The following is a 22954-nucleotide window of genomic DNA, read 5'->3' on the forward strand; positions in this document are numbered from 1 at the left end:
CCTGATGGAAGGTTCCTTTAGGTAGCTTTCTAATGGATATTTGCTACAGTGATACTCCCAGAGAATTAACCATAGGTCTCCAGAATTCTAACTCCTGGCGCGAGTATCCTTAATATATCTTTAAAGATATCGCATAATATCAGGGGACATATTTTTTGATACAACACATAGCAATCTTCACCCCGAATAGATTCAACTCTTTGAAGGGGATGAGTGGCGAACGAAAGGGGAGCCGTTATCAAGGTACCCGGTGGACCCCCTTCATGTACTACTACGGCCCATCATTCCTAGTTGCATTTAAGCAGGAATAGCCGCAGATAGAGTAGTTTCGGGTGGGATCATTTTAAGAAAGAAGAGTGGGTCCATCAGGATGACATGGCTATCTCACCCAAAAACAGATTTTTCACTTTGCTCAAAATCTGTTTTTTGGGCTCGCCCATGTTGTCCTGATGGAAGCTTACCAGAGCATTAACTTGAAAGTACTATATCTGTGGGTTTGTATAAGTGCCTTTACTTTGAATGAGTTCCTTATATGGTCTCCTAGACCCTTATATATGACATTACCGTTGTTTGTCATATCCACTAAGCTTGGAACTAGCTTAGGGCTTCCTGCCCCCTGCATGAAAATTGTCGACTTCGACTATAAGGATTCAAAGTTTGTATTTCCGTAAGGACATAAGGGAAACTTCTTGAAATTACCTAATTGTACTTTGGAAATCATTACCAACAAGATATCTATTTAAGGAAAAATAGAAAAACTCTGGAATCTTTTATTGTAATACTAAGGATAAAAGAAGACACAAATACATTTTTTCTTTTTTATTTTCATAAGCAAAAAATAATAATAATAATGTATCATGAGAAGGAATCTAGCCTTGCATATGTAAACATCATAGTTATATAAATATTTTTGACCTGTAAGGGAAGAATATACATATATTAATTCCTTTGTTAAAATGCCACTCAATAAATGTGAAGCTAATTTGCTTAGTTTCACTTAGATGTTGGATATGCTTCAACATTGTGTTCAAATGTTCACATGGCACTGGTGTTATTGGTCAGATTCTCCACCTGTATAGAACAGTCCATTATTCACCATAGTGATTTTCACTAGAAGGTATTACACTCGAGGGTGTTAACACCTATTCACCCAATACACTGTTGAGTCCCAAACCAGTCCACTGTTCATCGCAGCACTAGACGACAGGTTTTATGACACTACCTGCCACCACCACAAAGTGTCTTATCTCGTGCACTTGCTTCTCATAATGTTTATAGAAGACTCTGGATGATTTCCACCCTGTATATGAGCAGAGCCACTCAAAGTCCATGTGTTGAAAGAAGTTCATCAAAGAAGCAACTTTTCTTGGATCGTGACCTGCGGGTGTGCTGTCAGGATCCGCTCTACGAATAAAGTAGGTGAGTTTCACCCTCAGTTGTTTTAGAGATAAATTTGATCCTGAGGTTTTGCCTCGGAAGAGCTATCCCTCCTTGAAGTCTGAAGTTCTTCGAAGATAGACCTTAAGACACTCTACTGGGCATAGAGAGACATCTTCCTTCAGAGGGCAGATTCTACAAGGGCCCCACCTTTTGGTGGGCAGCTCGTTTTTGGCGAGAAAGGTAGGATCAAGGGAAAGATTCCTGTTTCCATGAATTGAATATGGCCTTCATTCCTGGATAATGCCACTATTTCACTAACTCTAGCCCCTGAGGCTATAGCAAACAGAAATATCACTTTCTGTGTTAGATCCTTTAGGGTGCAATCCTCATTGTTCATATTCGAAGCATAGTGCAAGACTTTGTCCAATGACCATGTTATGGGCTTTGGAGGGGTTGCTGGTTTGAGTCTAGTGCATGCTTTTGGTATCTTATTGAAGATTTGACCTGAAAGGTTCACATGAAAGGCGTAAAGAAGAGGTCTAGTCAAAGCCAACTTACACACAGTTATTGTGGTGGAAGCAAGGCCTTGTTAGTGTAAGTGGATGAAGAAGGAGAGACAGAAATCTATAGATATTTCTGTCGGTTTCCTTGGTTTCACAAAGGAAACCTACTTCCAAGATGATTCATATTGTCTCCTAGTTGAACTTGACTTGTATTCTTCGATGAAGTCAATCTTGTCTTTTGAGATCCCAAACCTTTTCTTGGCTCCTAGGGCGAGAAAATCATGAGATGTAGGTTGATGGTTCTCAAGGATGAAGCATAGACAGTTGACTTCTGAACCAGTTGGGATAAGACTGGGTTCGGCAGAGGAAACAGCTTCAGTTTCAATTCTAGAACTAGAGGGAACCAATTGCTTTTGGGCCATTTGGGGGCCACTACTGCAGTTGTTCCTCTGAAGGATTTTAGCTTGTCGAGGACTTTTAGCAGGAGATTGGTTGCTGGGAACAAGTAGATTCGATTCCATATGTTCCAGTCGAGAGACATGGCGTCTATCGCTTCTACTTGAGGGTCCTCGTTAGGGGCTACATAACGAGGTAGTTTCTTGTTGTCGCTCGTTGCGAAGAGGTCGATCTGCAGTTCCAGGACTTTTTCCGAGATGAAGGAGAATGAGTCTGAGTCTAGGGACCATTCAGTCTCTATCGGCTTTCGCCTGGATAGAGCATCCGCCGTCACACTGCGGAACCCTTGCAGGTGAACTGCTGATAAATGCCATCTTCTCTTCCTTGCCAGGTAGAAGATGGCTAACATCACGTGATTGATGTGAGGTGATCTCGAGCCTTGTCGGTTTAGACATCTTACTATCACCTCGTTGTCCAAGACCAGTATGATGTGGACTGACCTGCGAGGGGATACTTTCTCCAATGTTAGGAAGACTGCCATAGCCTTCAAGATGTTGATGTGAGAGGTTTTGAACTGGTGCGACCAATTCCCCTGCACTTTCCTTTCTTGCGAATGGCCTCCCCATCCTTCCAGGGAGGCATACATGTGTATTACCAAAGATGGTTGAGGTGGTTGTAAGGGAATTGTTCGTGCTAGGCTCTTGGCTGTTGACCACAGCCTTAGTAGCGTGCGCAATCGGGTCGGTGTCAACCTTTGTTGATCTCTTTGAGCGTTTGATGCGTATCTTCTCCAAACTCCTGACGCATCCTTTAACTGTGCTTTTAGCACTGGGTCTGTCACTGCTGCAAACTGGAGAGAGCCCAATATACTTTCCTGTTGGCGTCTTGAAATCTTCTTGTGTTTGATTAGTATCTTGGCAGATCCCGCTATCTCTCTCCTCTTCTTCAGTGGAATGGAGAGACTGTGTGACTGTAAGTTCCAACGGATTCCTAACCATTGAAACTTCTGAGATGGAGAAAGGCGAGACTTCTTGCGGTTGATCTTGAAGCCTAGATGCTGCAGGAACTGGATCACCTTTCCGGCTGCTTGTAGACAAGTCATCTTGAATTCTGCCCACACCAGCCAATCATCCAGGTATGCTACTACCTAAATTCCTTCTGAGCGTAGTTGTTGGACGATCGTATCCGCAAGTTTTGTGAATATCCTTGGGGCTATGTTTAGTCCAAAGGGCATGGCTGTGAAGACATACTTTGTCTTCTGTATCCTAAATCCTAGGTAGGAGGAGAGGGGGCGGTTGACTGGTAGGTGCCAGTAAGCATCTGCCAGGTCTATTGAGACTGAGTACCCCTTTTGGTAAAAGGGTCGTTATGTGTTGTAAGGTAAGCATCCAGAACTTGTTGTTTTTGATAAACTTGTTGAGTGGAGACAAGTCTAGAATGACCGAGTTTGTCCGAGTCTTTCTTGGGAACATAAAACAGCCTTCCCTGGAATCTGATGGACTTCGCTTTTCTTATTACCTTTTTGTTGAAGAGTTCTGAGGTATATTCTTCCTACAAGGGGGTGGAGTGTTGGAAGAATTGTGGAAAAGGGGTGGAATTTTGTTCCATTTCCAACCAAGTCCATTCGTGATTAGGCTGTGGGCCCAGGGATCGAAGGTCCAACAATCCCGAAAGTGGAATAGTCTCCCTCCTACCTGGAGCCTCTCATTGCTGAGAGGTTCCTGAGGACTTGCTTCCGTGACCGCATCCTCCTCTACCCCTTGAGGGTTTTCTTGAGGAGCCTCTTTTTGAGCCTCTACCTTTGTAGGGTCGAAAGGTAGTTGTGTGCCTCTCAAAACCTGGGTTGAACACAGGTGATTGGGGTACTAGCTGCTGCTGAGGGACCATCTGGAAGGTGGTTTGCGGCTGAGTTACCATTTGAGGCACTGTGGCCATGGTCACGGTCAGAAGTTGTGCAGGTCTACGTGGTTTCTTTGTCTTCCTGTTCTTAGGTTGGGGACCACCGTCTGAGGATGATTTCCTCTTGGAACACATGCCCCACTTTTGGAGAAGGTTCCTATTCTCCGTGGCGGCTTTGGCGATAACCTCCTGAACCACATCTTGTGAGAAAAGGTTTTTCCCCCAGATGCATGAAGTGATCAGCTTCCTGGGTTCGTGTTTGACCGTTGCTGCGGCAAACACATGCTCTCTACAGGCCCTCCTGGACCTAACGAAGGCATACAAGTCCTTCACAAGGGTACCCATGTGGGACTTGGCTAAGACCATATACATGTCTGGGGCATTGGTAAGGCCTGCACACATTTCCAGGCAGTTCTGATAAGACAAACAAGCGGCTAGTCTCTCCTTTGTCTCCTGTTCCCTTCTCAAAAGATGCTCCAGCAGCTTTGGAAGGTTTTCATTGAACTGCTGACCTGCTATCTCCAGATCCAACTTAGAGACGGAGAAGGTTAGATGTACTTCAATCCACTTCTCCTCGCAGGTAGGCATGGCTAGAGATAATGGTTTACATTCCTCTAGGACTTGGCACTGTTTGCCCTCATCAATTGCTCTCATAACACAGTCAAGGGCTTTCAACGAAAAGGGGAAAGCTCTGGAGGAAGGAGCAATGAAGGTTGGATGCCTCTTGCTCAATGCCGAGACTTTGGAGTTGGTATATCCGGCTCCTTTCAGGGTCTTTGATAGGATAGCCTGTGCTTTGTTATGCTCAAAGACAATGACTTCCTTTGTTACCGTCTCCTTATGGGATGCTGGTTCATCCCGTAGTCTCACGTAACAATCTGGGTATGCTGAAAAGCTGGGCCAGAATTGGAGATCTTCAAGGAGTTTGGCCCCCAACTTTTCGGAGATATAGAGCTTCCCATTCACCATGGGCATGTGCTCCGTGTACCTCCAGGGGTTGGTTTCGGAGCAATGAGGTAGGTCAGATACTCTAAGGGCTTATTAAAGCCTCTGGAAGCGCCAGAGCATTTCCCTTTCCATATCTCTCTCTTTGTCTCCTGCCGACCTGTACGTCCGGTTGGGGAGTTGGGGCTGAAGAGGTTGACGGCACAGGTTGATATGCCGTCACGGTGAACTGAGGGTCCTCAGTTACTGTCGAAAAGGATCCATCTTCCTCCGTAGGTGGTTGAACCACTTCTTCTTCAGGATCTTCTTGCAGAAGGTCCTTTTCGGTGTCGTTAGACACCTCCGACATACGTTCTTGGTGGATGTCCATGCCTTCCAGTGCCTTGTTGATGTCTGCGTTCACTGTAAGTTGGATGAAGGGAAGCTTGACTTGTACCTGGGGCACAACCGCGTTGGATTGAGCCTTCGGGAACAGAAGGTACCTCAAAGATTCATTAGGTAGGTAAGGTCCTGGAGAGTTCTTCTGGAACCCTCTTACCCACCTCCGAAGAATTTCTCTTGCTGTATCCATTGACTCCGTAGTGTCAGGGATATCTTCTCCGAAGCCTTCGGTCATCAAGGCCGAGGAGATGGAGCAACCTTTCGGGTCCCAGTACCTCAGGGATCCAGATACGATACAGCAGGGACCATGTGACCTACATACCGTATGCCCACAGAAGTCCTTGCTCTTGTGGTTGCAGAACACGACTGCACACTTCACCATTGGCTCCTCCTGTAAGGAAAGAAAAGGTGAAATGAGTATTGAGTTGTTTATATCATTGATATAAATGCATATTTATCAATAGCAATACTTACTAATATATTTAATAGCTTAGGATAGTAAGCTATAAAGGAAATAGTAAAGACACATATCTGTGTTTCCTCTCCCAGGCAATTGCTGAGACCTCTGTCAATATTAATATTCAATTTCCTTATAAGGGAGAATACAGAGTGGAATAGCTCCCATACGTAGAGCCGGAGTCAGTGAATATTTACACTAAATCCTCCACCTGTAGAATATTAATACTGAACGGTGATTCATAAGTGTCCCGATAATCAAAGGATTCATCAGGGTGTTGAGGGAATACTTCACCTCAACATATTATATGGTCCCAACAATAGACTGTGAAAGGATACACAGAATATGTTAGAAATACTTGTACTACTGTATTGTTGTATACTGTAGTTTTACCAACTACTGTATTGTTATATACAGTACTATAGTTTTCTAACTACTGTATTGTTATATACGTACTGTAGTTATACTGGCTACTGTATTGTTGTATACTGTAGTTTTACCGGTATACTATCGGGGTTAGGCTAACTGACAGAGAGAGAGAAAGAATGGAAAGGAAGGTTTCCTATTATTATGGTTTAGTACAATAATTGGAAGTGTAGAAGGGCTACTGCTGCCTACTGTCTCCTTGCCAGAAGGAGAGTTCTAATGGAAGGGGAGGAATGCAACTGTTTCTAGCTTCCATCCAGCCACAACTTTTGCCGCCGGCTGTACTGCCGGTTGCGAGGTCTATGGATGGCAGTCCAAGAGAGGACTGAAGAATTCTCAACAGTATAATGGGTTTCCCACCGGCAGCCATCAGGGCCGGCTCAGTCTTTCCCCCCGGGAGCATTCACTTCCAGTGAAGGAAGGACATGAGGGGGAGTTGGCCGAGGCGGAAAACTAATTGCCGCTGGTAGGGTCTCAGGCGGCAACTTAGTCAACCCAGCAAGCGGGGATGATTGTAGAATACCGGCCAAAAGAATGTTGTGACGGCTAGGCCGACACTAAAGGACAGAGGGGGAAGGGAAAAGGGTCTTATAGTTTGCAGGGGAGAAAGGCGGCGGCATGTATGCTGTCCACTTTCGGCTGTAAACTAATGAAGCATGGCTTCCTGAGCCGACTCCGTCATGGTCAGCAGAGGAATAAGAATTCCCCTGTCGGCGACATTGTCGGCTATAAGACATGTCTTATAGTCTACAAGGGAGAAAGGCGGTGGCAGGTATGCCGCCTACTTTCGATTGTAAACTAAGGAAGCATAGCTTCCCATGCCGATAACGTCGTGGGTGGCAGAGGAATCGTGATTCCTCAGTCAGCGACATTGTCGGCTGCAAGACAATACACCCTGAGTTACCATCATACTTCGAAGCTGGGATACCCATCGGCAAAGAAGATCGACAGTAGAAACTATCCAAGTCAATCCGGAGTTAACTACTTTGTGGTGATGACGAAAGAGAGGCTTGCCGCTTGGAATGGCGGCGCTCAGGAGGGCGAAAGGGTTCATCCTCTTTTCTCTAAAAGAGAAATGTATCGAATTATACCCATAAATTCTAGGGGGATATATATCCCCAACCGTATTAATAGGAAACGATACAAGAGGTTAAACAATGGAATTTACATTACTAACGTATACAGAATGGGTTAGGTTAGCCTAACTCGGGTGGGGACCACGGCTAAGATTGATACCACCGGGGTCCTCGTCGTATACAAAAGTAACGTTACATATCGGAAGAGGAAATATTATATGTATGCAATCTTCACTAGTATAATTTCCCTAACTAGCTAAAAGTTTCTTTATAGCTAAATACCGAGAGCGTCACACTACTAACTAAATAAATTGCATTTGTGGCGTGCGACAGCGGTCTCAAAATGGCTGCCTCCGGAGTTGGCTGCGCTCCACTTATCAAACTTAAATTATACAAATTCAACTGTGAGAAGGGAGCTATAAATTATACAAAGGAAAGATCAAATACTAAACTTTCCAGAGGATGAAGATGCTGGAGATTGCATGATAATAATCCAATAAACAGTAACAACACCGAGAGAAACGTGGGAGCACACTTAGCTTAAATGCTACAGTTCAAAGGAATGATGGGCTGTAGTAGTACAGGGAGGGGGTCCACCAGGTACCTTGATAACGGGTCCCCTTTCGTTCGCCACTCTTCCCCCTCAAAGAGTTAAATCTATTCGGGGTGAAGATTGCTACGTGTTGTATCAAAAAATACGTCCCCTGATATTATGCGATATCCTTAAAGATATATTAAGAATACTCGCGCCAGGAGTTATAATTCTGGAGACCTATGGTTAATTCTCTGGGAGTATCACTGTAGCAAGTATTCCTTAGAAAGCTACCTAAAGGAACCTTCCATCAGGACGACAGGGCCGAGCCCAAAAAGACGCTATTTGATTGTCAATCTCCGAAGCCAATTGCAAAACTTTATCCAATGACTAGGAGATCGGCCTCTGTGGAGCCGATGGTCTCAACCTTGCGCAATCTTATTGAAGAGATCCGAGTTAAAACCTATGTCAAAAGCATAGAAAATGGGTCTAGCTAGGGCCAACCTGTACGACGAAATTGTGAAGGATGCTAAACCTTTCGCGTGTAACTCGATCAGAAAGCCTAAACAAAAAAATCCATAAATATAGAAGGTGGATTTTTATCTTTCACATATCGAACCCATTTCTTCCTCGACATTTCATACTGATTGAAAGTAGTGGAAGTTTTATAATTTTCTGCAAATGCCAATTTGTCTCATTGAATTCTGAACCCCTTTTCTAGGGCTGATGCAAAAAATTATGAGATAAAGGCCTTTCGTTTTCAAAGATGAAGCGAAGGCAGGCTTCCTCTGTACTTCTTGATACAGACTAAGGTTGGGTAGAGGCACCAACCTGGGGTTCATCTCTGTCACCAAAGGATACCAGTTGCTCTTTGGCCAAAGAGGAGCAACCAGGGCTGCTGTCCCTTTCAATGATCGAAGCTTGTCCAACACCTTCAAGGAAAGATTGAAGGGTGGAAACACATAAATCTTCTCCCACTGATTCCAATCCATGTTTAACGCATCCATGCTCACCCCGTTAGGACCACATTTGGTGCCACCTAATTGGAAAGCTTCTTGTTGAGACTCGATGCAAACAGCTCCACTTGGCGACCCGGGACTAACTCCTGCAGGAAGGAGAATGATTTTTCGTCTAAAGACCATTCTGCTTCTAGCGGATGTGTTCGAGATAGGGAGTCTGTCATCACATTCCGAACTCCGTGAAGGTGAGAGGCTGACAAATGCCACCTCTTCCTCTGAGCCAACGAAAAATGGCGATCATTACATGATTTATTTGAGGAGATCTTGAAACTTGCCGGTTGATGCAATGAACTATTACTTTGCAGTCTAATACTAGCCAGATGTGAATGTTGTTCTTCAATTATAGCGTTTTTAGGGATAAGAAAACTGCCATGGCCTCCAGAATATTGATGTGGAATTGTTTGAATCTCTGAGACCAACGACCTCGCACTTTCTTGAGTGGAGTATGACCTCCCCCCCCCCCCCAACCGTCCAGAGAGGCATCCGTATGAAGAATCACTACAGGAGGAAGAAAGTGCAATGGAACCGTTTTGGAAAGACTTCTGGCATCGGACCACTGATGAAGTTGCCGTCGAAGCAACTCCGGAGTCGTCTTCTGATAATCGCAGAGAGCTGTGGAGGCTCTCTTCTTCCAAACTCTGCTGGCATCCTTGAGTCTGATCTTGAGGAGAGGGTTCGTTATGGAGACGTACTGTAATGAGCCCAGAACCCTTTCCTGGCAAAGCCTGGTGGTCCTTCTCGACTTGATGAAAGACCGAACTGACTGGGCTATTTCCTTCCTCTTGGCGGAAGGAATGGAGAGGGTATGAGTCTTTAGATTCCAACGAATCTCTAACCATTGGAACACCTGAGCCGGGTTCAGACTTGACTTTTTGAAGGTTATTTGGAATCCTAGATATTGGAGGAATTTGACAACGTGATATGTTGCTTTCGTGCATTCCCTTGCTGAGGGAGCCCTCACGAGCTAGTCATCCAGGTATGCCGCTACTTGAAGGTCTTTTTCCCTTAATTTTTAAACGACTTCGTCTATAACCTTCGTGAAAATCCTCGGAACTATGTTGAGCCCGAATGGCATAGCTCTGAATACATAAGCCCTTCTCTCCAGTCTGAAACCAAGGTAGGGAAAGAAGCATCGACCTATCGGAAAATGCCAATAAACATCGGTAAGATCTATATAAACGGTGTAAGCCCCCGGGGAAGTAGAGTCCGTATCTGCAAAATAGTCAGCATCCGGAACTTGTCGCACTAAACGAACAGGTTTAGATGGGACAAGTCAAGAATAGTTCGAGGAATAATCGAAACTTTCTTTGGAACGCAGAAAAGACGACCTTGACATTTCATAGATTTCGTGCAACAAATAACTCTCTTCTTTAATAGGTCCTGCACATATTGTTCCAGATGAGGTGTTGATTCCTGGATAAATCTCCTGTTCCTTGGAGGTTGTCTTCCATTTCCAGCCTAGACCGCTGGAAATCACGCTCTGTGCCCACAGACTGACCGCCCACCTGTCCTTGAACAATTTCAGCCCTCCCCTACTGGAGTATCTGCATTGGTTTGGTTGAAGATGTGTGGCCCTAGTTCCCCTGTTACTTTGGAGACCCCGACTCCTTGGCCTGCGTTCCCTGTCAGATCGGCATCTACCCCCTCTTTCTGTCTTGGGGGAACGAAAGGACGAAGTCCCTTGTTAAAATCCAGGATTGAATGTTGGGGACTGTGAAGTCACCGGATGAGGAACAATAAATGTATCCTGAAAAGCACTAACTGAAGAAGGAGTGAAGGACCTCCTTAGGTTGAGGACCGACCCCAGGAATAAATTATTTCTCTTCAGAGATATTCCCCATCTCTGGGAAAGACTCTAATTTTCTGCTGCCTCTTTATCCAAGATCTCCTTTACTAATTTTTTGTGGAAAAAGATCTTTACCCCAAATACAAGCATCAATAAGACGCTTCGGTTCATGAGAAATAGTAGCGGATGCTAGAACATGCTTCCTGCAGAGTCTTCGGGCCTGAAAGAAGTCAAAAGGATCCTTCATAAGAGTAGCCAAGTGTATCTTGGCCAGCAGGGAAAAGACAGGAGCATCAATGAAATTACCAATCATCATTTCCACAGAGCATTGAACAGACATCGAAACTGATAGTCTCTCCTTAGCCTCCAATTCTACATGAAGTAAGTGATAAGGAATCTCAGGCAATCTTTCGTTAAGTTGCTGGCTGGCTATATCCTTATCTAGTTTCCCTTCAGCAAACGTAAACTGGATATGTAACCCATGTTCAACGTCATGGTGAAGAACCAGTGACACGGGTTTACATTCTTCCAAGACCGGAAGAGATTTACCTTCCCGGATGGCCTTTTCAAAGCAAAGAGAAAACCCATTGTGTCAGGGGCTATACAAGTGGCCAACCTTTTACCAAAGGCGCCAAATAGTGTGTTAATACACCCTACTGTCCTCATTGCCTTCCCCGCCAGGTGCTGCGCTCTGGTGTGATTTAGAAGATTCGTTTCCTTAGGGATAAAGTCGTCTTTTAACGGAACAACTTCCGCTAACATAACATAACAAAAGGGGTCGGCCTCTATATCTGGATAAAATTCCAGATCAGCAACCGGTCTAGAGCCTAGCCCCTCTCCTATATGAAGAATACCCTCTGAAAGCACCACATGACCTCCATGGGTTTTGCTGCGTGCAAGAGGGAAGCTGAGAAGGTAAAACCTTAGCCTTGAAAGGATCCTCTTGAGGTTTCAAAACCTGAATCTCCTCCCGTAAAGCGTTGAACATCCTTCTTTGATATTCTTGGGTCCCTTCAATAAAAGTCTTCATATTTGCTAACAGGGACCTGTCCTCCAAGTTACTTGGAAATTTAAGAAGTGTTGGTTCCCCCAGCTCAACAGGGGATGGAGGAGGGACAGAAACAGGAGAAGTACCTGAAACAGAAGGCGTAGTCGTAACTGTTGATAGAGAAGCGGTGGTAGTGACGGCAGTTGAGAAAACAGAACACACTGAGTCTCTCACGGACGTCACAGTAACACGGTCCAATTCAGGCAGATAAAAATTATCCACATAAGGGAGAGGTTCATCCGAAACTACCGCCGACAGAAGAGCCAATTCTCTACCCAGAGATAAAGAAGAAACCATGGATATAATGTTCAAATCAAGGCTCAAAGAACTTAAAACTACATCCACGTGAATCTGGAGAGTAGCTATGGGTCTAGGTTGAGCGTAACTCAATAGCGAGTCAGGGGCTGCCTTAGGAAAAAGAATATCCTTCCACTCTGCAGAAGGAAGATAAGGAGGCTTTGGTTCAGCATTCTGCTTGAAGCCCCTGACCCAGGAACGAAGAGATCTCTGGAAAAACACTCGGTCGTCATCAGATATTCTTTTGATAACCATCCATAGTGATGTAAGTCCTTACACACACTGTAATCCTGCAGGTCCCAATAGGAGACTGGACCCTACATTCTCCGGCATTTAGCATGGGTCCTACAGGTATCATGACCATAAGGATACCTCACGGTTCTGGCACAAATCTGAACTCGACAGTGCATGTCCTTCGAAAACCCCGCCTCTAAAGAGGAGAAAACAACCATGAGTACCTTCGTCTCTTTGAATCACCAAGCTGAAAGAATTGATTAGTAGCATTCAATCAACTCAATTAAATTTGAGAAATTAATTCCCAAATTGTGTGTGTTAGCAATTGGTGATCAATAAGAGAAAAAGGGATCACAATATCCAGACCTCTTCAATGCCGTTAGATTGGAACATAAAGCCAACTACAATTGTCCCCTTTAATCATAAGTATAACATTCTGTTAAGAGGGGGAACCAGGATGCTCATCAAAATCAATAGTCTACTATCTCCACAACGAAAGGGCTAGGTAGGAAGGCAACGAAGTCGCCTACCATGCAAAACATATCGACGCATCGATAACTGGAGCAACCAAAGGTATAAATGGAAGGCTATTCTTTAATCCATAATCTGACAAGGGGAATCCTAAATAGGAATCCCACCTGTAAGAAAACGGGAGAACAATCCAATCCACGTCCTTAAAGGATCTGAATAAAGAGATGGAAGCAATTAACCAAGTGTAATGGTTAACTCTAAAGTCTAGCCAAAGAGAACCTTTCAAAAAAGAGAACTCCGTAATTGACGAACATAAGATACCTCGCAAGTAGTAGAAGTAAGGTCTCTATGTCGATCTAAGTTTTGTGCTCATCAACAGATAATAGAGCAACCCCTTTTTAGAAGGCAATCTCTAAGAAATAAAACACATGCCGTCATGTTATCAAATCTTTGCCGTCCGTAACGGCACAGATAGTTAACGGCATAGTCGACTTCCGAGCCTGTTCCTAAATCAGGGGTACGATAACAATACCCTATACTGGGCGAGTACTGCCGCCAGTAACGACAGTGTCGGCAAAGACGACAGCAAAATAAAACGACGATAATTTGTATCAAATCATCATGCCGTAATAAAAAGTGTGTGGCATTAAAGGCCACGTTCATTAAAATAGCGACGTATCACTATAACATGGCCCAGAAAAGGAATGCCGTTGGAGACGACGAAGCCGTAAGTACTGGCATTGCCGACAGCCTGACAACTCTCTTTTATAAAGGAGAATGCTGCCAGGTTAATAGGCCAGAACCCCGGAGGGGCTAGGCCTCAACAAGCAATTGCAAAAACACAGCATAATAAATCAAGTTCGATATCAGTAACGGGAAAACCCACCATTATAATTACTATATCAATATTCTCAGAGGCTAAGATACGGCATCACAAAACTGTCAGCGCACCAACAGGAAAAAAGGCCCACTCTTCACAAAGGGGAACACTGTAGACAAACCGTAAGCCAACATGAGAGCATATGTAGCACGATGGCCCAGCGGACATGCCGATAACGTATAGGCCTGGCCAGATACAAGACAAAAGAAGAATCCCAGAGACTAAAAGAAAAGGCATTAGCCAGTCAGCGAACCAACTGAACAAGATAAATGACCTCACCCTTTGCAAAGGGGATCTCCAAAACTGTGCCTTCCTAGCCCTGAGAGACTCCAATATTTGTAACATGATGGCCAAGAGCCAAAACGGTCGGAGAACCGAGAAACGTCAACAAGTGGGTCCAAAAAACTCAGAAACTAGTATAACCGAGTAAATATTTTCCCAAGGGAAGTAACCACTGCCGACGAAACCGAAACTCAAAACCAAAAACTAAATTTGCGTGTCCCTCTCCGCGACTCTAGGCTAGGCTAGCCGAAACTGATACGAACTCAAAAAGACTAAAATAAGAAAATGCAATATAAATTCAATATAAAATGGAGTCCTTAGCATCGTAATGCTAAACATAAACTAGCTAACATGAAACTTACCAAAATAATAGTAAACACAAAAAAAGGACAATCAGGGTCTAAACCCGACACCATTGCTAGCAGGACTCGAACCGCTCAGGCTTCCTCTAACCAAATGCTAAAATAGAAGTCCCCAGAGGGAGCTAAAACAAAATTAGCATAAACAAAGACAAAGAGAGGTAGGAACTCAACTTTGACGAAGAAGAAGAAGCCAAAACACATATCAAATCTAAAAAGGTGAAAAGAGCGCCCACAAAAATCAACCGCACTGTAGCCACCAGCTGTGTAAAAAGGAATGGTGAAGCAGGATCGTAAGGAGCACCAGAAGGTGATAGGATGTGTAATGGCTCCTTACTTATCCTACCCCTTAGAGGATTAGACTGGGTAAAGTCTGTTTGGGGTGCAGATATCTATGGTTATCTTAGGATACGTCCCTGATTATACACGATATCTTCAGATAGTCGTTTCCGGTGGTTGGATCCCCGTGATACCTGACGGTAATTCTCTTGTGATATCATTCGCAGAAATATCATACTGTAGAAGTTGCCAGAAGGAACTTCCATCAGGACGACATGGCTCGAGCCCAAAAAGTTACTTTAGACCGCTTACTTTGGTGAGTGGAGGGATATAAGGACCTACGCTACCAACTCAGTCTTCTGCCTCACAGTTGATAGGCTAGGATTGTGGGAAGATGAGGATTTTGCTGCAAAAGGGTTTAAAGAATATAGAATTCTACGCTCTATGAGAGGATTTTGAATATGTAATGCACTGTGCACCTTTAGAATCCTTACTGAATGGAACACTAGACCAAACACAAGAAGTCATGTTAGGGTTTGAAATAAGACAGATTAGCTCATAATTACTGTCTTTAATTGAGATTTCATCAAAGAAACTAAAGAAATAAAGAATTTTACAGACTCATCACTATCAAAACTTGATTCGTTAAACAATTTTTCTCTTATTCAATTTCACTAAAGCAACTGCCTAAGTTGCATCTACGTTTCATTTATCTATCAAGCCTGCATCTCGAAGCACTTAGCACAATGAATATAGAGTAGTTTCATTGAAATAATTAAACTACCTTTGTTTAAAATGCTGCCATTCAGCACAAAACTATCTAAAACAACATAAAATTTTTTATGATTTTGAATGGCCTTCTCTCTCCACCAGCAGAGGAGAAATGAAATGTACAATTGTAGGGTCTGTATTTGTGTAAGAAGACAAATATTCTTTTCTAGATTAGTATCATAATGAACTTGACTGTATGTAATTGCATGCATTCAAACAAAAACAAATCAATAATACTGCTTACACATTTTCAACACGAACTCTTTGATAATCAGAAAGGACAGCACCAACACTAACTGCATCAACTGAACATTTTTCCTGAAATAAAATAAGATACAGAATAATTGATTACATTTACGTATTTTGAATAAAAATTCATTATTCAAATATAGCATTTCATTAATAATATTCATATTCCTACATACAGAAAGCTAAAGTTTTTCATATAAGGATAAAGTATTCCTAATGGTAGCAGGAGTTTGTCCATGAAGCTTGTTTACAAGGTAAGTGGCAGCTGGTAGGTTGTGAAAGATTGATTTATGGGATATTCCTTGTTGAAGCCGAGTGACTTTGTCAAGGCATTCTATCATTCAAAGTGCATTGCTTGTAATGTTGTTATTGGTGATGGTGTTGTTGCCATTGGTGTTAATGGAGTTGGTGATTGTGTTGACGAGGTTGGTGGTAATGATGTCAGCCCTTGTGTTGTTGGTGTTGGAGGAGCGGTCCTTTTTGTTGCCTAGGTCATCACCAGAATTTTCTTTCATTGAATTTGCAGAGATTGTCGAAATTACCATGAGGGTCACCATATCCAGGGTATGGGGGTCATTTACCAAAATATCCCAATATTATTAAGATTTATTTATTTGTAATGTGTTGTTTTACCTGCTTGAGAATATTAAGAAATTTTTATAAGTTGGTAAGGAAATTTACATTTTCCACCATCACCACAGTAAGAGTAATCTAAACTTTCCAGATGGTTCACTCCATACCCTACTCATATGGGATAAAACTAAAACAGTTAATAGCGACATGGTTTTAATTTGAATCCACCTGTTAGCAAATGGATTCCTCCTCCTTCAATATCTCTAATAATGGGCTTCGGTTGTGGTGGTGATACTAGGGGTGATTGTGGAACTGTTCTTAGTCTTCGAGCATTGGTGATGGCATTATTAGTGTTGGTAGTGTTGGTGATGGCATTATTAGTTTTATTTATTAAAATGAGGAGATTTATCAGCCCATTGAGTCAAGCTTGACTCTTGCAGAGGTTGCCTGAATAAATTTGGGAAAGATATATATATATATATATATATATATATATATATATATATATATATATATATATATATATATCATATCTAATGATTGATTGATTTAAAGTTTTTAGGCATCCTGACATCTAAGGTCATTGACGCCGGTAACATTTAATTTATGTATACAAAAATAAAAAATAAAAAATCTAATGAATAAAATAAAATAATCATATAGTAAAAATAAGTGAAAAAAAAATCAAGATATAAAAATCTGTAATAATTAAAAGTTTAAATCTTACATATTAAACCTATGCATCTTAAGGACATCAACACCTTAAAAGCAGAGAAACTCAGGATCCAATAAAGTGTCAGATACAGACTTTTCTCCCTAAAACATAAATATCTCTTGTATTCTAAAAACTTTACAACCACAAAAGAATAAGGCAAATGGCTAAAAGATTGTCACACTCATTGCACCTGGGAACTGTCTCATGATGTGTGCACATTAAAAATCCATAGATCAAATTTGAAAGACCAATATGCAGTCTTGCTAAAATTACTTCCATCATCTTATCTTTCTGTTTTGGGGATTACCATTTTCACTAATTATTCCAAATACTTGTCCCTTTTCTTACTGTGAAATGCTTTATGAAGTTTATACAATCCTTAACTAGGAATTTAATGCTATGTTGTGGTAAATCTATTGCTAATTTAGCAGTGGTATCTGCTTTTTTATTACCAACTAATCCAACATGGGTCAGAATCCAAAATATATCAATATTTAACCCTTAGGAATAAAAATCAAGGAGCTCTTTAAATTGTAGTAGCAGTAGATTCTTTTGTGTGTAACCTTTGAGGGCGTCTATGACATTTCTTAAATTGAATAAATAACAAACTCAAGATTCACCCATCTTCAATTTTTTCTACTAATGTAAAAAAAAAACATAACTGGAAAAAATTGTAAATATTTTATTGAGAAATTCATGAAAAATACAATAATTATTTTTGAGGATTTTTTTATGCAAACTGAGTAGAATTATGAATCTTTAACAAGGATCTAACCTTTCAAATAAAATCATTAGTAAGGTGTAAATGAATGAAAAAAAAAAAAAATGACAAATTCGAAGATAATTTGTATTTTTCCTAACCATACAAACCTTAGCTATTTACATGGGGTATTACTTTCGGCGTAGCTGAAATGACGAGCCATTAGATTTTTAACGAGGGTTAACTACCCTCTTGCTAGCTAGCGAGGGGGTAGGAGAGGGGTAGCTAGCTACCCCTCCCCCCTCACACACCGGTGAACTGATTCACTTCGCTTAGAGGTAGGACTTGCCTTGGGGGACAGGGCTGGTGGGCAAATATGTGTAAATAGCTAAGGTTTGTATGGTTAGGAAAAATACAAATTATCTCCGAATTTGTCATTTGTTCCGTAACCGAAATACAAACCACGCTTATTTACATGGGGTGACTTACCCCTTAGGAAGGGTGGAAAATCCCAGCCTTACTGGCTTTGGCTTTGCCCGGGGGCTCAGAATCCGAGTGAGCATCACTCGAGAAAAAGTCTCTGCACCTCGCAAGTTCCTTGCTCCGCAAGGAACGTGCGGCCTACATAAGCTCGTGTGTGGAGGGATGAAGTGTGACTTGTCCTAGGAAGTTGACCTGAAGTCCCTTAGATGGAATTCTAGGCTAGGACGATCCCAATACCACCTCGTCAGGGTATGGGGGACGCGACAGTGTTATCTTAATACTAGGAACACAAGGAAGCATGGTTTACCTGCAGAGGTTTGAGGTCAGCTATGCAGAGAACCCAGGATGCTGCTTTCCCCAAGAGAGGGGAGGATGAAGAAAGAAGTAAGGGCCAGACATACTTCTTTCATTCATGCAGACTAAAACCGGGTAACAATGCCCTCAACCTTCTGCTACCTGTCCATTAAGGAGCCTGAGGTTGGACCAGCTGTTGTGTAGCCACCACAGGGCCGATAGAAAACGTATCGAGCTCCTGTGGGTCACGTCCTGCAGGTAGTGGGCTGTGAAGGTTGTTTGACGTTTCCAGACTCCAGCTTGTAGCACCTGCGTCACAGAATAGTTCCTCTTGAAGGCCAGGGACGTTGTGATGCCTCTGACGTCGTGTGCTCTAAGGCGACGTGACGGAGGAGGGTCTGGATTCAGGGCGCGATGGATGACCCTTCGAATCAAGGCTGAAAAGGTATTCTTGGTGACCCTCCTCTCCGTCCTTCCTGTGCTCCCAAACAGGGCTTGCACGTGAGGACGAACTGAAGTTGTTCTTTAAGATAACACCTCCGACTCCTTACTGGGCATAGTAGGAGATGGTCTAGGTCATCTGTTACAGAACGGAGGTTCAAAATCTTGAAGGAGTCGAACCGAGGGTCCGGGCTCCAAGATTCTGAGTCTAGTAACCAACTCAGGGACGAACCTGAATGTTATCTCCCACTCTCCTCTTAAATGGGCGGCGTCGTACGAGAGACCATGAAGTTCGCTGGCACGCTTGGCCAAGGCCAGAGCGAGCAAGAGTACCGTCTTCCAAGTCAGGTGACGATCAGAAGCCTGGCGTGATGGTTTGCAAGGAGGTCTCTTGAGAGCCCTAAGAACTCGAACCATGTTCCACGGAGGAGGTCTCACTTCCGACTGGGGGCAGGTAAGTTCGTAGCTTCGTATGAGCGAAGAAAGATCCAGCGAGGAGGAAATGTCTATTCCTTTCAGCCTGCAGGAGCAGGCTTAAGGCTGAGCGATAGGCTTTCACCGCCGAGAGTGAAAGGCGCATTTCCTCCCGCAGGTATACAATAATTCCGCTATTGCTGGAATAGTGGCATCAAGGGGAGAAATACCTCTCCCACGACACCAATCCACAGAAGCCTCTCCACTTCGCCTGGTAGACCCCTGCGGATGACTTTCGCAGGTGTCGAGACAACCTCTCCGCAACTTGTTGCGGAACGCCTCTTTCTGTGAGGGAATGCTGGATAGTCTCCAGGCGTGAAGCCGAAGCGATGCTACGGCTTTGTGGTAGATGTTGCAGTGTGGTTGCTTGAGTAGCTCGTGTCGTGGGGGAAGCTCTCTCGGGAGTTCCGTCAGGGGATGCAGAAGGTCCGGGAACCACTCTGCATGATGCCGTAGCGGAGCTATCAGAGTCATCGACAGATTGACCAATAGTCTGGTCTTGTTGAGCACCCTTCTCACCAGACAGAACGGTGGGAAGGTGTAGACGTCAATGTTGTCCCACCGTTGTTGGAAGGCATTTTGCCAGAGTGCCTTGGGGTTCGGGACTGGGGAGTAATACAGCGGCAGCTTGAAGTTCAAGGCTGTCGCGAACAGGTCCACAAAGTCAGGACTTTGTTGGCTACTACAGGGTCCAAAGACCACTCGGTACTCACTATCTGCGAGGCTCTGCTCAGACTGTCGGAGCGCACATTCCTTTGCCCGGAATGAAGCGAGCCGATAGTGGTATTGAGTGGAATCGGTCCATCTCAGTATCTCTACTGCAAGATGGGAAAGCTGTTATGAAAAGGTACCACTCTGATTGTTGAAATAAGCCACTAACGTGGAGTTGTTGCTCACGGAGTGACCCGCCAGGGATTGTTGGAACTGTTGAAGGGCCAGATATACGGCCTTCATTCCAAGCAGATTGATGTGGAGGTACCTTCTGATTCTGACCATAGGCCTGAGATTCTTTGGTTCAGAACGTGGGTCCCCCCTCCCCCTTCTTTTGACGCGTCCGAGAACAGCATCAAATGCGGGGGAAGGACGAGAAGATCCACTCCCTTTCAAAGGTTCCTGTAGGTCAACCACCACTACGGGTCCATTCGTTCCGCAGGTCCCATAGGGACCAGAGTGTCCGGGGAATCGTTGCCTTGGTTCCACCGGAACTTGAGCCGCCATTGCAGGGATCTCATCCTGAGGCGGCCGTTTGGAACCAGACGGGTCAGGGAGGAAAGGTGACCTAGGAGACGTAACCAAGATTGGGCTGGAGCTCTCCTCGTCTGAGGAAAGGTTCTACGACTCTCCTCAGCCTTGCTATCCTGTCGTCTGATGGGAAGGCTTTGGGAGATTGGTGTCTAATATCATGCCTAAATATCCCAGTTGTTGGGATGGAAGCAGAGAAGACTTCTCGAGATTTGCCATGATCCCTAGATCTTGGCAAAGTCCCAGAGGCTTGTCTCGGTGTCGAAGAAAGGTCAATTCCGAGACTGCCGGGGTTAGCCAGTCATCCAGATAGCGAAGGGGCCGGATGCCGATCCTGTGTGGCCACGAAAATATCAGGGTGAACATTCTGGTGAACACCTGCGGTACTGTGGAGAGATCGAAACACAGCACCTTGAACTGGATGACCTTGTTGTCTAGGCTGAATCTCAAGTACTTCCTGGAAGACAGATGGATTGGGATCTGGAAGAACCCGTCCTTCAGATCCAGTGTGCACCTAAAGTTTTGTGGTCTCACTACAAGTCTGATCAACTCTGCTGTTCCACGCTAAACGAAGTTTGTTCGACGAACTTGTTCAGAGCTGACGATGGGTCTCCAGCCTTCAGATACCTTCTTTACAAGAAAGAGTCGACTGAAGAGGCTGGGGGGAGCCGTCGACGACCTTACGGAGAGCATCTTTCTAGAGCATGGTCTCGGATTCTGCCCGAAGGGCTAGCCCCTTTGCCGATCCCATGGCATAGGAGCTCAGAGACACTGGATTCGCGTCAGGGGAGGTAGAGATGCTAAGAACGGGACGCGATATCCTTGGCTGATCACGGAGATCGTGCAGGAATCGGCCCCGAGTTGCTGCCACCTGAACGCGCAACTTTAGGCATCCCCCCACTGGGGGGCATGGGGGTTGCCAATCCTAGCGTTTGCTGCCTCGGCCGCTCCCTCTAGGATTATTGCCTCCCCAGGAGGACTTCCCGTCCTTCTTGACCCTGAGAGGAGGGGGGCTGCTGTTTAGACACCTTGTCTTTGCCGCCGGAGCCGGTTCCAATGTCCTAGGCTGACGAGGCTGTTGTTGTTGAGGCGCTGGAGGCTCGTAGGATCTGGATGTAAGCGCCTTTGGAGGGGCAAATCGTGATTCGATTTCCTCTACCTCTCAGCTGTCCGTCCCACGTCCTTGGGCTCAAACAAGCTCTTTCCAAGGATGGAAGAGTGTCTGAGTTTGCCGACATCCACGGATGAGACACCCGAGAGGAACCTCTCGGTCACTGCATCTCAATGCTTCAACATCGAGTTTGTCCACAAGTTCGAAACTTGGTGAGCCGGAAATCGATGGTGCTTGTGCCCGAGAGGAGGAAAGTTCCATGGTCTTCCTGGTGCTCTCCTTGGACAAGTCCTCGGATCACAACAGGATGTCCAGAGATCCAAGCCAGACGACCAGCCACGAAGTGGCCTGCATGGCACACTCTGCGGCCTTCACCTGGCTCAAGATCTACGAAGCCGAGAATGTCACCTGCCGGGTGGAGAGTTTCTCTAGAAAAATTTCCCTGGTAAGCCCTTCCACAGAATGGTAGAGAGGGAGAGCTAAACAAGGCTCCCCCATAATCTCGAAGTACCTCCTCTGCTGACGGCTGAGAGCAGCAGTGTCAGCGACTCCCGCTGGAGGGAAGGGGATCGGGTGATCCTGAGGAGTAGAGATGATGGGGACTGCCTGAAAAGAAGGAGAAGAATGTTGCCCTGACCTCTCTGAAGCTTCTTCCTGCTCCTGCACGTGCGCTGCTCTGCATTTACGGGGTGGAGATCATGACGACAATGATCTGGAAGTACGCGCTCCAGAAGACTCGCCAGGTTGCCCGTGTTGCGAAACCCGACGGGAATCGCTGACGAAATCACGCTGGCGCTCGCACGATGGTAATATTGTTGGTTTGCGCGCGGGCGAGTGGGCGCGCGGTTGTAAGGGCGTGCGCTGGGAGCCGGGAGACCGATGGCGCGTAAGTGACCGATGGCGCGTAAGCGACCGATGGCGCGTAAGCGACCGATGGCGCGTAAGCGACCGATGGCGCGTTGACGAGCAATGGCGCGTTTTGGCGAACGATGGCTCGTTGGCGGGCGATGGCGCGTTAGCGAGCGATGGGGCGTTGGCGAGCAATGGCGCGTAGCGACCGATCGCGTACAGGAGAGTTAACGCGTGGGCGGGTAGGAGACCTACGGCGAACTGAAGCGTGGGCGCGTTGAAAAACGCTTGCGCGCAGGCGAAGACTCGCGCGGGCGCTTAGGAGAGCCCTGGGGTGCCTGTGAGAACCCGTGCGCTAGCTTGGGCGACTCCTGGGCGGCGCGCTGTGACGTGGATGCGTTC

The 22954-nt window shown here is 44.9% G+C and overlaps 1 protein-coding gene across 3 annotated transcripts in view; it reads right to left on the minus strand.

Moving 5' to 3' along the window:
* LOC137643945 (uncharacterized) overlaps positions 1-22954 on the minus strand; it is a 648304-nt gene that overhangs the window by 364214 nt on the left and 261136 nt on the right. For all 3 annotated transcript variants that reach the window (XM_068376721.1, XM_068376722.1, XM_068376720.1), the window contains exon 4: positions 15666-15739. In XM_068376721.1, the coding sequence (XP_068232822.1) occupies positions 15666-15739 (74 nt within the window). The remainder of the gene's footprint in view (positions 1-15665; positions 15740-22954) is intronic.

This window comes from Palaemon carinicauda, chromosome 7 (genome assembly GCF_036898095.1).
Source record: "Palaemon carinicauda isolate YSFRI2023 chromosome 7, ASM3689809v2, whole genome shotgun sequence".
Classification (NCBI taxonomy): domain Eukaryota; kingdom Metazoa; phylum Arthropoda; class Malacostraca; order Decapoda; family Palaemonidae; genus Palaemon; species Palaemon carinicauda.